Here is an 18734-nt window from a genome sequence, read left to right as displayed (position 1 = left end):
GTGTGTGCACACACACACACACACACACACACACACACACACACACACACACACAGTGTGTGTGTGAGGGTTGGGCACCTAATTTTGATGTTCTGGTTTAAGTGAAATAAATCATCAAATTATAGGCACTGCAATGCTGCACAAACAAGCTACTAGCAACAACAAATGACTTGCATTCATGTCTTTAAATCATTATATTGACAAAGTGTATTCATTCAAAACAACCATAATAGCAGTTTGTTATGGCGCTACATTATAAAACCCGGTGATGGAGGCGATCACTCATCAACAGCCTGACTTTAGAGCAGTGCAAACAAAGTCCAAACCACAGTTGTGTTGAAAAGAAAGGCTGGTTTCTTTAAGGACATGAAGGTCACCTATCTTGAATATTTCATGTCTGCTCTTTGCCATCAAGTGGACAGAACTCATTAGACCCACAGTTCTATGCAGGTTACTGCTGATGTCTTGACAAAGAGGCATATACAAGTACCGCCATAACCATCTGCCCTATACATATTGCATCACCTCATCGTGGAGGTAAAGCGGGGCAGGAAATCTGACATCATTTGGTGGTTTTCATTGGTTAAAAATAGAGCCACAACTGTGATTATTTTTGAGAATGATTGAAAGCAGCTACCAGCTAAGTTGACAGAGCGAATGAAATCAAAACTGTACACCTAAAATATCTCCGACATGTTTGAGCTACCTCAAAACATACACGTTGTAGAAGCAGGAACGTTGCAGGAAAGGTAAACCACTGCTACCATTGCTAATGCCAAGTCAAAAGGAGGACACCGTACTTAATAGGATATGTTTTACTGTCATGGACTTATCTACAAACAATATATCTTCTGTTTCTAATCTTTACCTTAAATTAATGAATAGGTTGACGAGCCCCTAACATATTTACAACCATATAGTCAATATAACCATATGCATGTATGTACTGTATAACAAAAAAATATATATAATAATATAAATTGTAAAATCCTTGGTGATGGTTTTAATAAAATGTAAAATTTGCACTCTTTGACCTTTTCCTTTACACCATGTTTCAGTTCCTCTTTTCTCCCATAAAAATGTGTTTGTACATAATGTGTTTAAAGAACCTAACTGTGTCATTGGTTCCTCATGTCAACGCAAATCTATTCAACACAGTTGCAAACACAACTTCAGATTTAACCTCCTTATCGGGGCTTGCAGCAGAGGCGACTGACCCCTGCAGATAGCACAGAGTGACAAATAAAAAAGATGTTACGTATCATACTGTACTGTGTAAATCTAAGTTGATGACTGTTGGTTAAGGTGTTGCAGTGAACTCATGAAGTGGGATCCATGAAATGTGTGCGGTAAAAGAAAAAACAGTCATTACCACATTTTCATTTGAGCAAACGGGTGAATGAATGTATCCTCACATAAAAAAAACTAAATTCTCTGTAGTTCAGTACATTCCCACCAAATGTATTCAGAAGCAGCTGCTATGAGGTGAAGATCTAAGTTTGAGCTGCACTGATCGTCAGTCACAGTTATTACATTAGGAGCATGGTTGTCACGTTTTCTCTGTCATGGTGATATCAGCACACTGACCCCATTTGCCCCGTCCGTCCATCTCTCTGTTTACACTGGTGTGTAGGTCATGTAGGGTCATTGACAAAAAAAAAGCCATTTTCAAACCAACAGAACAGAAATGAGACTATTCCCTCTTCAGATATGTGATTAAGATCTTATAAAGTGAATTACCGGTATGTTGGGTCTTGTAAATAGACTCAGCCTTTAAATCATCTGTTCTCCCAGTAAAAGCAAAAACTAACCAAATGTTTTAGAAATGCATCGACAACAACAAATACAGTGATGCCAAAAACACAGTAAATAATTCATCAAATCTGAGATTATGTGGTGACCCTGACTCTAATGATGAGTCATACTGTGTCAGGCAGTTCCAGTCGGGAACGACCAAACGGTCTTTTTGTCTGATGACTGAGACAGATTGACTCAACAAGCGTCAGACAGAATAATCAGCGGCGCTCAGACGGCCACAGTTGGTGTCTCACAGAGCAGCATTTGGTGTGCCTGGAAGCCAATCCACCATGAAGAACTCATGACAGCCGCTTTGGGCGGAATCAGCCAAGGCTATAAAAACGGCAAAGAAACCAAAATCTGCTTCATCATAAAAGGAAACTATGCAGCCTGGAGTCACTCTCATATCTAAGGTTTTAGAACTTCTCCCTAGTTGTGTTTTAAATACATTTCAGAGAAAAAGAGATTTGACACCAGCAGATTGAACATCTTGCTCTTGTGCAAACTGCCAACAGTACTTTCAGCATTGCAGAAAATGATGAGTCACCACAGAGAAGAAACACAATCACACACACACACTCCTCCACAACCACCTGTCCCACACCTGCCCCCCTTCAATGGCAGCATGTGTTTGCCGTGCAAGCACGATATTTCAGGCCAGGCTTTTTTTTTCCCCCTGTCATCTTTTTTCTCTTCACATACCACCATAGAGTTCACACTGCTAAGAAGTAAAGAATGTATCTGTTACTGAACACAAAGACAAGGCGAAAATTACATTAAGGGCTTTAGTGCAGGTATCAGTTAAAGAGTTTACAATGGAATAACCTGTACTGTTCAGAGTCATGAGCTTATTGCAACACTCTGCCTTTTAAAAACCACTTTTCCTCCCTTTCCTTCCATTGAACCGCTCTTACAGCCCGTGTTCCTCCGATATACCCGAGAGTTAGCTTAGAGCTTTCTGAAAAAAAAACGTCCTCTCATTTTTTGTCTTTGTTCGGTATCTGACTTTAGAAGAGTAAAAACACAGATTGTAGCACTATAGGAATAATGCAGACTATTTATAGATGTTCAGAGTGCAAACACCACTGTGTCTTTCCTGCAGAGCAAGGCACTGCAGAGCACTGTGCAGCACAATGTCTATATTTGACGCCATATGGAGAGGAATATTAAATCACTAGTTACAAACGATAATGCTCCGACTGCTTCAGGAGCTGGAGATATAAGGATATAGTGCTTGCTTTGGTTTTATTGGTAACCACTTTGATTTAGTGGCGCTATATTGATGAGATGCATGGATGCACGCACTACTAATACAACACCGTAAGTATTTTGCCAGTCAAATAGTGCATGTACATAAAGGGCTGTATTTCTGAAAGATGGTGGGTTATAACATGCTTTGAGGATTAGCTGCAGGCTAATAAAGCTAAACTACAGTAGACTAATATGCCTCTTGGATTAGCTGGCGAAGGCTTAGCTCTCATACATAAAACATGATGGACGCTGCAGGAGGGAGACCAGCCACCACACTGATCATGTCACGGTGATGTGCTACCAACACCGACAGGCATGCGAGCGCACGCACACACTCCATCACTCGGCTTTCAAATGGAAAGCCTGACCGTGGCAGCAGAAACGTCCTTGGCTCAGTCATATATATATATATATGTCACTATCTAACCATATCCAATTCACACATGGGGAAGGGGGAAGAGTCACTCGTTTATATTTAAAAAAAAAAAAGACATTCACATAGTGAGGAGGAGTGAGTGATGATGGAGAATAAATGAGAAATGGAGTGGGAAGACGAAGACGGAGAGAAAGAGAGCTGCAGCTTTGATTCCAACACTTCTCACTCCAGGCACGCAACGCTGAGCTGCCTCCTCTTCTCACCATCTTCCCTTTCCCCCCCCATCCCCATCCCCATCCCCATCCCCCTACCCCGACTCTATATTGCTGTATTATTGATTCCAGCAGGATTCACAGCTCCTCTTGCATCCCACGGAGACATTTAGACAGACTGATAGAATGAGGCGTTGGTTAAAAGGAGAGCTTGTCGAACACAATGGGATTCGCTCATTCAATATGTTTTGTAAAAACAGAGATGTGGTATCGGGCACGTGCCTTTATGTTCATGTGAGCGGCTCAATGCAGTCTTCAAATTAGCTCTGCAGGTCTGTTAAATTAACATACTTTCACAAAAATATTGATCTGCCTCATCCTCACAGGGCTGTTCCAACATTTCCTCTGGAAATGAAATCCCCGACATCCTCAAATCAAACTTAGAAAAATATATACTAAAGAATATGTTTTTAAAGAGCATTATGAGGCAGAGATACAAAAGCCTAAATGATTTGGATGTCTGCATCCTGCATATTGTTTTAAGCTAGATGTGGGCTGAATGGAAGTCTGCTGACAATTGAGATAATATTCTGCTGATCCATCAGTTTGGTAGATGACGGAAACACACACACACACACACACACACACACACACACACACACAGCTGCAAATGCAATACATGCCCAGAAGTGGTAAGATAAATAGTGCATGTGCTCTTACAGTAGGAAGGTGTGTAAGTTTGTGTTAAAGTGGTGTCAGTGGAAAGTTTACAAGGCTGCTGTGTTTCTGTCACACAGGAGCCCTGTCTGTTAAACTAGCCCTCCCCAACACACACACACACACACACACACACACCTCCTTCCCATCCATCCACCCAAGCACAACTTCCGCAGTGGCGCAGATTTAATAGGGGACTAATTGTACTGCCACTCTGCATGTGTGTGTGTGTGTGTGTGTGTGTGTGTGTGTGTGTGTGTGTGTGTGTGTGTGTGTGTGTGTGTGTGTGTGTGTGTGTGTGTGTGTGTGTACAAATGATGCCTGAACCCTGAAAGCCTGAATCACACCCATTCTGCAGACATAGAGTGTTACCATAGAAACGAGGAGATGGGTTTATTCTCCCCATGCTGACACACATGTACAAACGTACACACACACACTCTCCCCTGGGTAAGGCACTGCGGACTTCCCTCCTGCAGAGATTATGAACTTGAAAAGGTTATTGCCACCAACAATAGGAAGGAGCGTTCTTCCTCTTTCTCTCACATCTAATCCACACACACACACACACACACACACACACACACACACACACACACACACACACACACACACACACACACACACACACACACACACACACACACACACACACACACACACACACACACAGAGAGCGAGAGAGAAACCACTAAACACCTGATATCACTATACAGCCCCATGAACCGAATCTCTGCAAGGTCCTGCTGTTCAGCATTATAAAAGACCCACAAGAACACAAAAGGGGATTTGCGCACTGCGGTTCAATATCCCTCCAGTCGCTTATTAGATAGATGACTAAAGGCTTTCTTCTGATACTCTTTACTTTATCTGAGGAAAACAAATTGATCTTAATAGTGGTCGTCTATGGATGTCAGCTGGTCAAATTAGGTTTTAATCAACAAGGGAAACTCATAATGTGGACAAAGCTAGACTACTCTGGATTTCTTTAAATCTAGAGTTTGTAATCATGTGTGCAAATAAGGTTATAACTATTTTCTTTAAAAGAGAAGCCTGAATGACAATGTCAAATACCCTCAAATGGGAAAGTAGATATTGTTTAATTACCTGCTGGAACACTAACATATCAAACTATTTTTATTTTTTCACTTTGCCCTGCAGAAAGACAGAAGAGCTCTTAACTTGACAAAGAATGAATAATGGAGAACTAACAATGACCCTGTGAAAGTAATTCTATTAGTCATCACGCAGTTCCTGGCTATGTGCAAATGTGATGAATAAAGAAGTGAAATAAAGCTAATTGTTGAACTACTAATTAATTAAATGTGACCTGACAACAGTTGCTCTTGGCTCAACACTGGACTCCAGTGAAAAGGACAGCAGCCGGGGTCTCCTGTGGGCCAGATGGACGGATCATCTCTTACACGAGGAGGAGGAGAGAACGAGCCATTAGTACCCGGTTCCTTTTGTTCGCCGCTGTTATCTATCGGCTAGAGTGCTTTTCACAACAAACCCCTGAGGCTGAACGAGTGGACGGGTTGATCCTGCTGCTCGTCTCAAAAGGTGGAGACAGGTGGGCTGGGGAAGCCCGACCCCTCCACCCTCCACACTCCACACCCCTCCACCCCAGGGCTCTGCTTCACACTGGAAAGGTTCCGCTCACGTCATTATATTCAATTTCAGTCCATGCAATTACTGCTCTCTATAAGGTCATTCAGATGAAGTCTGATTGTTCCAGCTACTCTGATCTACTGGTTTCAATTAAGTTTAATGTACTTAATGGCTTCGGTGGACTCAACTTGCAGAGCGGCTTCGATGATTTGTTTTTTGCAGAGACGATTCAAAATTAAATGTGTTTACTTGCTACAACCTGGTTGTTACAATAAACAGTGGTGCATTTAAAATGGACTTCCTTCCACATGTTGTATCATAAAAAGGTCTGACTGCTGAAAGAAAACCGTTTTAAAACATTCAAACTACTTCCATTTTTTGACTTCTAAGGGTGGATTTATTGTATTTTTTGCACATGCTCTAGTTCAGCGATGGAAAACAAGAACCAAGCTTCCAGCTTCCCCTTAATACAGCAACGCTGCTAGTGCCTACAAAAAAAAATAAAAAATGCTTTCAGCATGGGAACCTACTCTACATCATAACTGCTGCAAATTCCCCTTCACGTGTACTCTAGCTCACTCGGCACATGGACGGACAGAGTAGGTGCTTGCAGAAATGTATGCACACGCCGTGTTATTTTGGTAAGCCAATGTTCGGTTCCTACTCGGGGCTGTGATTATACGATGTGACTGGTGAGCGGTTCTGGGTGTAAACGGGAACGCCACTCGACATGAAGGCCTTGAAAGCTCAAAAACAGAGAGGATGTCTGTGTACAAATACGTCTCAGAATAAGTGAGTGTTTGTCTACAGTAAGCGGTCGACAAGACTGCCGACGGCAATAAATGACATTTGATAACAAGAATACTTCTCTTGTTTTAAAATCATAAAAGTACTCGCAGGGCTCGACAGTATGCGTTGCCAGATTGCCTTTGAAATCCATTTTGAGAAATTGGCAACACATTTTTGGGCTCTGGTTGCGGCAACCCCGTTTTAACTTGTAAAGATAATGAAGGCAAACAGCAGAACGTGCACCCAAGTCTCTTCAGCTGCATTTGATTTAGCCGTCTCAGCAGAATCAAGACAGATTGGAGGTCATCTCTGAAAGCAGAGACGATGGACAAGCTCGTGTTGGCATCACTTGAAGGACCAACAATCCACCACTTCAATGCTGAAGGGCCAATAGATCTGTGGTGGGAAACGGCACAAACTAAAATAAGAAAGCGAGACAACGGACGAACAAGTAGCCAGTGACTTGCTGAAATAGAGAACAGCTTAGAGCAGCGCCGCAAAATTAAGCATAAGGCTAAAAGATAGACAGAAATGTTATTACATTCGTCGTCATTTTCTTAAGTGATCCTGCAAATTTTTCTTACTTTACTGCCAAACTTTACAAATACTAAAATCCAAGCACATGTACGGTTTTAGGAACAGAACCAAACACAACAAAGGGTTCAAAGCTTTAACTTTATTTATAATATTTATTCAAGGTTTACTTCAGAACCTAACTCCCTAACTCTACGCCATTAAGAAATGTCTGACAGCCCGTGTGATTGTTCAAAAACCTAGCTAGTTAGCTCGCTGCTACGCCATCGTCAACAGGATATTCAGACTAGCTAGCACGTGAGTCTGCATGACGACACACATCGAGCCTGCAGCTACAGGCATATGACCTAATAAACTGATTTGCCCATGACTGATGCTGAAAGCAGCAGCAAGACAAGAAGTCAATAGGGAATTCCAGACTAACAACACAAACGTATATTAAAACATATTTACATATTTGTTTTGACTGGGTTCTGGTTGAAGGCAATACAAATAACTGCTGGCTTGAGGTAAAAGCTGTAATAACAAGTATGAAAAAAGAATGTTCTTTTTTTATATTGAGTGAAAACCAAACAACCATACAGAACGTTGCAGCAGATTTTGTGTGTGTGTGTGTGTGTGTGTGTGTGCACGTGAATGAGGGTAAAAGAGTGCACTTTGTGTTTGAGCTACACTCTGGCCCAGCAACAGAGCATCTTTGTGAGGCTTTAGTGAAGAAGGAAAAAAAACCAAACCAGGCAACAGTCGAGTACGCTGGATTCTTCTTCATCTTAAGAAATACTTAACTGACTAAATATGTTCTCAGGCTGGTTTCAACTTGGCCTACAAATTATAACTAATAAAACACATCAAGAGGGCTAGATAACTTACCCTTTATTACCTATTTTGAGAGCCTTGCCAAAGAACCTTGCAACGCCTCGGGGCCCGGCCCGCTCAGCATGAATGGTGCCCTCTGTCACTCTTTAAACCGTCAAAACAGAGCTCCCAGCCTTGAGTTTACGCCACCCCCCAAACCAAAGCAGTGGCATGTAGAGGACAGAACTGCGCTTATTTCCAAAAGTAACGTCTTTAGATGGGAGCAGAGAAAGATGTTGCTTTTAACTTCCCGACAGGGCTCAATAGACTGCAATAAAACTAATCAAGATTACATAACATGCAAGGGAGTGTAAAGTACCCACATTTTTCTAACTGGAAAAAGGTTTTGCCATCCCACCAATTTGAATGCGTAGTTTTGACATTGAATGGCACCAGATGCTCTCCAATTCTGGTTTTCATAAACCAGGACAAAGGGATTCACTAAGCAAGCTAGTAAAAGGACTTTAGTTCAGCCGGCTGAAGCTCCGTATTACACCCCGCTTAAGAATGCCAAACCAAGGCCACCAAATTAAAAAGGAGGCCTCGTATATATTTGGACTGACCACCAGAAAAATGAAACCTTCTGGTTGACTCATGCTGTGCAGAAATAACCAAGCATCCAGAAAGTTTTATATCCCACTCAGGAAACGGAAATACGATAATTGCTAACATGCACATTTACCCTCACTTACAGTTAGGAAATATCTTTCTACAATCAACATGGTTAATATGCAACATTAAAAATGCATGGTACTTTCATTAAGACAAGCACACACACACACACGTTTACAGCTGTTCAGCATTAATCTGTTCACCAGATTCTGAAGCCTGTCTAGACACTGACCTCCTCCTACACAATCTACTGTACCAGAGCCACAACACAGACTTTGATCGCAGACACACACACACTCGAGCTCAGCCCCAGAGAGCTATGAAATGAAAACCATTATTATTGAAATTCTTGTCTTGCGTCAATTCACATTTCACACCCTCTGCACAAAGTCGATCTACATGGGATTCCCATGTGGAAAATGACACACACACACACACTGCTAGGATTACATCTCGTACAGAAGTCAAGGGGCATGGCAGAGGAGTGGAAAGTAGCGAAGGTAAAGGGTTGAGGGGGGAGGAAAGGGACAAAGGGAAGTCCCAGAAAACGTCCTCGACTGTCTACCGCCAATGGTTCAGGAAGGTTAATGAATTGGTCATCTCTTGACACCAGAAGAGCCTCAGGGAGGGAAGAAAGAGAGGAAGACTTCATTGAATCGGAGCCCTTGCTGACCCGCCAGACGCTCTAAATGAAATATAGAGCTTTTATAAAAGAGACAACATATCTATGGACGCCACTTCTAACCGGTAGCCTCCGGGTTAGACATCGACTTTATGAGAGTGGATTCAGCCCCCGTTGACGCTTTACTTTTAGGTTTGTCCACTTATGCGCCATGAAGAAAAAAACATAATGACCATTTGCTCTGTTGACTTACAGCGATATCCTTACCTAGAGTGGTTTCTAACCGATTCTGGGAAAATCTAATTAAAAAGAGTCTCAAGCTAGATCAATTTATTGAATGAGAGGAAGCAACCAACCATACAAGGCTTCCACTCACTTCATGTCCTCTGTCAAAGTGCTGAGTAGTACAATAAACTGAGAACCTGCCAGGTCCATTAGCCTAGGACCGGAATGGTTCTTTGTCCATATGGCTCTGGAAATCGGAAACCGGTAACCGACAGAACAACCACAGGAAAAGGAGACTACTACAAACCATATATCAAAGACAATTGTCCTCCTCATTACCCCAATAAGAACTGGCTCCTTTTGATTCTAAAGCAGAAACTGTGTGTGAGTGGGTACAGGGTTTCCCACAGGATTTTGAGAGACTGTGGTGGGTGGACCTCAGACCCTCTAGTTTTTTAAAACTAAATAAATCTGCTGCACTTTAACAGCAAGATTAAGATTCTATAAAGAACGTTGTACTCTTGTAAAAGATGTAGGTCTCTAGCAGCGGTGGTGTACTCAAGTAGTGTACTTAAGTGCAATTTTGAGGTACTTTACTTGAGTATTTCCATTTCATGCAACCTTATATTTCCCCACACAAATGAGTGCAGGTCTGCTACATACTCCTCATGGTTTTGTCTCTCGTCGACGGACCAGACAATAACTAGATGAAGGACCGTCTGTACTTGTCTCTCACACTAGCTCTCCTACTTAGTGTCCTTGCATTTTTAAGCCGTCTCTTGAGCATTAATAATCTGAGTCAGTCTCTTCACTCTGATTAAATACACACTATCCACCCTCTTGACACTTTCAGTTGATTAGCAGCTGCAAAGATCGCAGCAGTAAAATAAGAACAACTTCATGTCTACTACTTGTAAATCAAAGAGAGAGGGAGTTAAAAGGGAGCTGCACGAAATAACTGAGAAAACTCAAGGAGCAAACAATCAAGAGGGTCTCATGGCTTTTTATGTCAAACTCAAACGTTGATATCACCATGTGAACAAGCCACTGATTCTTTTTCTAAGAACCACATTGTGATACAGTCTGACTTTAGTCTAAATTACGGTGTAAATATCAATTCCATGGGTTGTTAAGGCCCTGAAAGGCCATAAAGGGGGCAGAAAAACACACAGCAAGGAGGGCAGTAGGCATCTGTGTAGGGTATACTTAGCCCGTAGGTGGTCTATGTGAGGCAGAGCCTGCAGACACAAGTGGCTGAACAATAGTGTGACCAGGAGGTCAACAGAGCGATGCAGCGACAAACAGAAGATTAATGAAACACCAGAGACGAACAAGTGTTTCCTTGTTGCCTTACAATGTCCTCCAAAGCAAAAACAACTCTGAATAGAATGGGTTAAATGCCCTCAAAACATGCAAACACTGCACTTCTTGCCCTGCATTTAGATCTCCAAAACAGCACATGTTTACTCACAAATGCTAAGTTGAGATATTGGGCCGATACTGGTTCCAATAGTTGGATCAGGTATCCTGACAATGGGCCGATCTGGTGTTGGATACCAGTATTTTAATAAACAACAATTCAGCACATTTCTATCTATGTATTTGTTTGTTACATTTTGTTTTACAAAGTAAAGTAACCATGTTTAATCACGCCTGATGCCTTATAACTAAAAAGGTGAATACATTTTGCAATGTTTTTACAAAGTTTACAATGTAAACATCGTTTCATTAGCTAAAAACAGAAATATTTCATATTTTCAGTAATAGTTTCCTTTTTGACAGAAAAAGTGGGTAGTATTGCCGTAAAATGATGCGTTCAGGATGAAAAAGATGTGAGTGCGTCCTGTCGCTAACTGAGTCACGAAGATGCTCTTCATGTCTTTAACCCTTCCCGTCATCTCATCATCCACCGACCCTGCTGGTCACTACTTAACTCCAGCAGCCACTGACACCGATAATAACACTGATGTCCATTAGAGGCGGCCTGGTGGGGCTTTTGTCGGCTTATTACGTCAAAGTCTAACACAATAGGCTGATTGTTTAAATAAGATGGTGAGTGATTAACAGGATGCTTAAGACCCAGGCAGCCTAGACCTAACAAAGCAATTATCCAACCAGTGACACTCTTCACTTCAGACACAGAAACAGCAGATTAAAGAACAATCTAAACACGTCAAAACAACAAGAACTATTTAGTGTTATTCAAGTACTATCAATTTACAAAAAAAAAGACATCCAACCAAAAGTGGGCCTTAATATACACACAATTTCATCCTGAATAATACTAAATTAGGTGATTAGTAAGTCCCCTGAGGATATGGGTCACAGTCCTGAGTCTGAGGTGTCTCTGTCGGTGCGTCTGCTTGGACATAAACATTCCTAAATTTACTGCACTGTCGCAACAGCACGCTGGGTCACGCTCGTTAGACGATTCAGGCTCTCAGGTCATAGTCAGACCTAGTATATTTATTCACAGTCTCAGCCGTAGAGAGTGAAATGGATTATAGCTTAGGTTAACTTTTTGGCATCTAGCCTCTGATATGGCCTGCAAACTCTTCAATCAACTGCTTAGCGTGCTATGTGTGCGTACTGCAAAGTTGACTATGTGGATAAGAGATGGTCCAGGATCTACAGACACCCCCCCCCCGACTACTTGTATATCAATGCATTACTCATTCCTGCATTTACAGCTTTCCCAAAAAAGTGTGGGGCTCATTTTATGATATGTTATCAAGGAGCTCATCTTTCATCTTTCCTCCATCTTTAACTCCCCCGCACATCCTCCACCACTTTCTCTTTAAAGTCTTAATCATTTCCTTTTGGGTACATTTTAAGATTAACTGTGGGGGACAGAGTTAACCAACTGTGCGAAGCAGGAAACAGACAGAACATGAGATAAGACTTCACTACATGTGCCTCGGTGTGCTTCTATCACCCTCACATCTCTCTGAATAAAGCTTCTACGTCTGTCTTGTAATGCTGTGAGCTGCTTTATGTAGTTTCATTCTCTTTCGGGGACACCTCAGACAAACTGAAGCTGATTTATTAGGTCATGAAATTAAAAACAGAAAAGTAATTGTATTGACTGATACATCACAGAGACGCAGATCAGTGGCTTCATGCGTTTCACATTCCTGATGTCTGTGTATTTACTGGGCCCTCTCTGGCATCTGCTGGATGAGAGAGTCACGATACCACATCATACGCAGTCACACAGACACACATGTGCAAATATATCTCTGTCTATACTGCCAAGTCAAATGTGCGTGTGTGGACACATATAATTCTGTCTGTGTGTGTGTGTGTGAGTGAAAGCTGTGTTGTCTGCTTGGATTCTTTTTACTGTAACCCGAGGGTTAAAAAAAAAACCCTGTTTGAACGCAGACCACCCTGGTTCAGGCATAAGTGAACATGGAAACCAAGTGTGCGGCTTTACTCGGAGGCGAGCTTCAGACCGAGCCGCGCACGAACGAGTTTATACGAGTTATTCATCACGAGTCTGACCAAGAGATTGCAACCTTCATCCCAACGTGAACACTGTTCAAGCAAAAAGAGGAACAGGTGATATCTGACTGCAGCTCGTTCGGCAGAGAGAAATCTTACCTGATAGTAGCCTTTAATCTGCCTGATGAGAATAGAGAGGTTCTGGATGCGCAGCGTGGGGTCATTGTTCACCTTCTTGTTGGTCCTCTGCACCGTGGCCTTAGGATTTCTGTGGGGAGAAAAATGGCAGCGTGTGTCACTGGGTTGTTGTTTGACACTATGTTGTTCTATGAGACCAGTGTGTGTTTGGCTAAAAGCATCAGCAGCACAGTGATAATGGACCCTTGTCCAAGTAGGGTCAGTGACACAACCATGTGAAAGAAAGCACAGACGCATTCAAAGACTGTCTGTTAAAGCCAATTCAAACATCTCTATGCGGCATTTAAATGTTCAGGCTACATTGTCAAAGCTACAACAGACCCTCTGTAGACTGCGCTTCAAACTTCTGAGAAAGATTTCATTAGCACGGAAACGGGAGCATGTATTTCTGTAATTCTGACCATGACCTCCATTTCATCTCTCTGAATCAAAGAGAACAAGTATCCTCCTCGGTGCTCGCAGGATACAGAGCCTGTGTCTTCATCTGACTGTGTGTTGCTCAAGGGACATTAAAAGGAGCATGCGCGACGACTGATGCTATCACGGGTGTCAACATGTTTTAGTGAGCATCAGAGACATTCCACAAACTCAGCTCCCCAGTTGTTGTTATCTAACAATCCACACTGCTATTTTGCATATCTATGGTGATTACTTTAAAATACCAAACCTCATCTCATCTCAAAACATTGTTAAACCCCAGTTACTGGCATGTTAATTGGTGTAATTAGTTGATGCAGAGAGGTGAGTTTCCGAGCAATTTGTGTCTGTCTGTCTCTTTGGATGCTCAACATGCCATCTGCCAGTCACATGGTCACTACTAATAACCAATCCATGCATTAATCAATTACTGTCCCACGTTTTGACTTTAGAATTAACCTGTCAGGGCTTCTTAACTGCCACCTTTGGCAGCATGAATTGTATTAATTAAAAAGGTTGTCGAAATGGCAGTTACAAGTTAAAAGTTAAACAGACTAATGCTATGCAAGACATGTGGCCTTAATGCGATAACTACTGATCCCCTGAGGGACATTCCTATTTCATAGACTCCCACTTCCCAGAACAGAGGCGGTGACAAAGCAGCGAGACAAGAGCCGATATGGTTTCACCAAGTAGCAGAGCGACGCTTTGAAAGACGCATGCTGTCATACTTTGCAGGCTTCAAATATCTGTGTAAGGCACAGAAGTCCTGTTACATTCATAGGTAAATGGAATCCAGCACAACTGACAACTAATATTTGAAAGATTACACAGTAAAATATCAAGATAAACATCACTTGTATAATCTATTTGAACAAATATTTGTACAAAATGTAAACAGTGCATGCATTTGAACAGGACTGGAAATTAGCACGAACTACCAGCCTGGTAAAACTGGTAAAGTAGGTGCTCGATTTGTTTCACGCAAGCTTTTAAGTAGCTGGTAACGTAACACTGCTAATTTTTTATAATTTTTTCCTCACTGATAGAAGACCATCGTTAATCAATCATTAACTGTTAACTGACAAAAGCAGTGCCTTGCGTGCAGGGGTGCTGTGGTTGAAGTGGCTAACAAGCCGCTCAGCAGCAACAATTACTGATGCCCCAATGCATTGTTGTGGATACATGCAGCCCCTTCCCCAGTCGGCCTCCATCCAATCAATTCGTTTAGCTGCAAGGTTGTCAGCTGTGTGTCTGCCTGGCTTACTCTGTCAGGGTTTCCACCCGTTTATTGGAAGCCTGGCGCAACGTTAGCGAGAGTCTGGTCGAGAGAACAAGCGTGCGTGATGATGAGTATGAAGTTAGCAGTAGCGTTATAGCTGTGGACGTAGCGGTGCAGCGTGTGTACAGTTTGTAGGTGAATACATTCCTCAAGATGTCAAAAGCATCTTTCGTCTACCATGCAAAAAGTAGGAAAATCTCCCCCACCTCCCTAAAAAAAAACTACCCTGTAAATAATTCATAATACATTTGCCTTGGGATTGTCTGGGAAAACAACACTTCTCGTGTTCTTGATATTTGTAGAGCCTCACACCACCAGTACTAAAGGGCAGCTCTCTTTTTCGTGATATGCACTTCAAAGCATAGATCCCATGACCTATATATGAGGGTCAACATGCTCTAAGTAGGGGGGAGGAGAGTCCTGGCTGCTTGTGAATGTATGCATGCATGCAGTGTGTAGCACATGTGTAGTCATGCATGGGTGTGTGTGTGTATGTCTGCATCTGCGCTCTAGCACTCCAGAAAAGCATGTCTGTATGGGTGCATGAAGCTCAATCCTGAAAAAACATTAAGACGGTATATAAATCAGGATTTTCGTTTGTCTTGCTCTGTTTGAAGAGGTCAAAAGGTGAAGGATTCTTTATCTTCCTCAAGGACGTTCAGCCCGGTGGATGCTTGCAGTCACGGGGGACTTCTGGTTGAAAGGCTCTTCCTAATGACTTCACCATGCTGCTGCTCTGTTTCTACTAAGACTGATTAAACATAGATGTATTTCATATAAAACCAAATCCTACGAATCTGTCTTGTACTCAGAAATATAAATATCCCATGTTCCCAGCAATCGTTTTCATAAAATTCACATGTTGATGACAAAAAGACTGTGCTGCCAAGCATCAATGTGCTCATTGGAATATGTATTTAATGCTTTAGTAGCTTAACTCTTAAATAATATTCTAATATAATAATAAGCTAATTGTGTTACACAAAGAACAAGGGCAGAATGTCTTTCTCTTAAGTCAACCGGCTGCAGTGTGGATGTGTTAATTAGTCTTTTGATCAGCCTCCGCCCTGACACACACACACACACACACACACACACACACACACCATCATCATGCTAATCAGAAGGACACAGGGTTCTTTTTAATACTGGTCTAAATGAACAGTCATGTGACCTCCCCCATCTCCCCCCTCCACACACACGCAGCCCCTTTGGAGGTCCATAGTAGGGGGTCTATTTAACCCGTTAATTAAGAAGCACAGGAGGCTGTAATCCTGTCAGGGCGAGGAGGGCGATGTGGTGAATGGTGTGTGTGTGTGTGTGTGTGTGTGTGTGTGTGTGTGTGTGTGTGTGTGTCAGAGAAAGAGATTGAAAGATAGAAAAACAGCAAAAAAAAGGGTTGCCCAGTCATACATTCCTTCACCATCAGAGTCAGCCAAGAACATGGCGGCCACAACAATATAACCGTGACTACTACACACAGTACAGCCCTTGTTTTTTTGGGCTCTGATGCCACAAATAGAAGCACGCAACAGGCCGACACCCCCTGTGGATCGGCAGGCGACTAAACACAGGGACTTAGAACGGTAACGGAGGTCAAACATCCCGCTTATTGCCTCCCTCCCTGTTCCTGCTGATACAGTAAACCGAAGGCTTTAAATAGACAAATACATTGGGTAGGCAGAAAGCCAACTAAACAGCCAGCGAGGCAGACAACTAGCGAGCCAGTCGGCCAGACGGCCAGTCAATAAGCCGGTCCGTCGGTGCTGTCGATGGGCACTGCAGCCTTATGTAGAGCCTAGGGCCACTGCGCTTTCTCCTCTCATCTCCTGCCTTTGATTGGCTGGGTAGGTTAGAGAGTAGTGTTAACCTATATATGACAGGCTACATTACAGTCAGCATGGGCAGCCAGGCACACACACACACACACACACACACACACACACACACACAAAGTAGGCTAAATGCACACACACACACAAAGAAAAAAATGCAGGCTTCATTTGGCCACGTGTTGGGGATAGAGCTTATGAGCTGTACTGTCCAAACACAGCAGGAGAGTGTGTGTTTGTGACTGTGACACACACACACACACACACACAGAAAGAGGAATCCGGAGGGTGAGCAGTTATTAGCAGCCTTGCTAATGTTAGCAGTCCAGTTAAGGGCAATTCTGTGGGACTGTTTCTGTAACATCGTCAATAAAAATTAAACATATTGAATGACTTTATAGGATTTTGTGTTGAATTTCACGAAATACCTGAACAAATATTACTATCTCACATCACTCTGTGACATGCACATGGCAGGAGTCGGCCAATTCAAGAGAGCAATGAGTGATAAAGCTCTGTAAATCTAATCATGAGTACTCAGAATACAGCAAGATAACTTGGTTTGAATGTTTACACGCCAGTTCCAATAATTAGAATTCAGCCTTAATCTTGTTGAAATCAAATCTTGTTACCTGAGTGCATGTTAACGCACTGACTGGCTTTCCAAGTGGAAGCCTGAGAGTACAGTACGCACAAACAGGCAACAAGCATAGCCAGTACTTTTACGAATGCAATTAATCTCAAACTAGTGAAGAATGAAGCAGCGACCTCAGAGCATCAGATGTTACGATGGCACCATCCTTCTACTTCCATAGGAGGCCGAAATGCATATTTAACACACCAAATAAAAAAATACTGTTTGTAAAAAGCATGAACCATCAGTTTGCGATTGTAAGATATTACAAAACATAATTGCAGCCAGATTTGCCAATATTATACATTTTGCTACGACGCAGAGTCGGACCCTGCATTATAGATGACCGCATCCCACGACCCCCCCCCCCCCCCAGCCTTTTCCCATGAGAACAGAAGTGTATAAAAAGCCCAGTGAGGACCTGACCATTGGTATGTGGTTCTCATCACCCTACTTCCTCGTCTTGGCTTTTCATGGACTCGTTTCTCTCCTGTCTTTGTCTTTCTGCTTCCACGGGGCCTCTTCCCATTCCTCGGCTCTGCCGTTGTATCCATAGGGACTGCAGCTAAACGCCTTCCTGCCAAACTGGATGTGATCTGATGCATTGCTTTGTGCTGGACTACATTGAAATGCAATAAAAATGTCTCAAATAATAGGTAAAATTGCTCGTATCATAATGGCTTACTCAGTAAACAAAAACAATTCCTTTACTGCAATAACACGGTCATGCCGCACTCACTTCTCTGCTGAGTTCCTCTTTTTTTAACAGAAGTGTTGTACTTGGTCACCGATTAATTCTACCGTGCTGGTAATTCTCAATGTGAAGCTGCTGCTAATGAACAACTCAACACTTCCTGCAGATGCTTCACAGCAAAAAGTCTTCCAGGGAACAGAAGGGATTTTGCCCCCTGAGCTACTGAGGGGCTGGTAACATGAAGCAGATGGAGGAAGTGTCGAGTTTGCATTAACAGCAAACAGCAGCAACAGCTAAGTTAACTAATTTGGACGAGTATGATTAAATATAAAAGTCTCGAACAAGATCTCGGGTTAAATGGTAATATACGACATTACCTGACAGATGATGAACATGGTGCAGCCCAGAAACCCCAACTAATCCTGACAATGCATTGCTTTAAATGCCGATCCCAGTAAAAACCAGTCTGATTCTGAATTGCTAGGGCTGAGAAACCTCTGCTTCAAATCCTAAAATGGTCCACGTGGGGTTTAACATGTCCTTGGTTGTGGAGTGCCTCACATTAACACAGCCTTGTTAAAAGGTCTGTCCTCTCAAGGTCACAGCTGCTGCTTCCTGTCTGACTTGATATA

The 18734-nt window shown here is 42.5% G+C and overlaps 1 protein-coding gene across 1 annotated transcript in view; it reads right to left on the bottom strand.

Annotated features, from left to right (window-relative positions):
- ccdc88ab (coiled-coil domain containing 88Ab) overlaps nucleotides 1–18734 on the bottom strand; it is a gene marked incomplete at its 5' end in the record, with an annotated part of 58553 nt that overhangs the window by 33996 nt on the left and 5823 nt on the right. The window contains one exon of the mRNA XM_079169115.1: nucleotides 13205–13313. Within this exon, the coding sequence (XP_079025241.1) occupies nucleotides 13205–13313 (109 nt within the window). The remainder of the gene's footprint in view (nucleotides 1–13204; nucleotides 13314–18734) is intronic.

Source organism: Pholis gunnellus, assembly GCF_910591455.1.
Source record: "Pholis gunnellus genome assembly, chromosome: 11".
Classification (NCBI taxonomy): Eukaryota; Metazoa; Chordata; class Actinopteri; order Perciformes; family Pholidae; genus Pholis; species Pholis gunnellus.
Note: the sequence above shows the minus strand (reverse complement) of the source record. Positions and strands in the feature narration are given on the sequence as shown.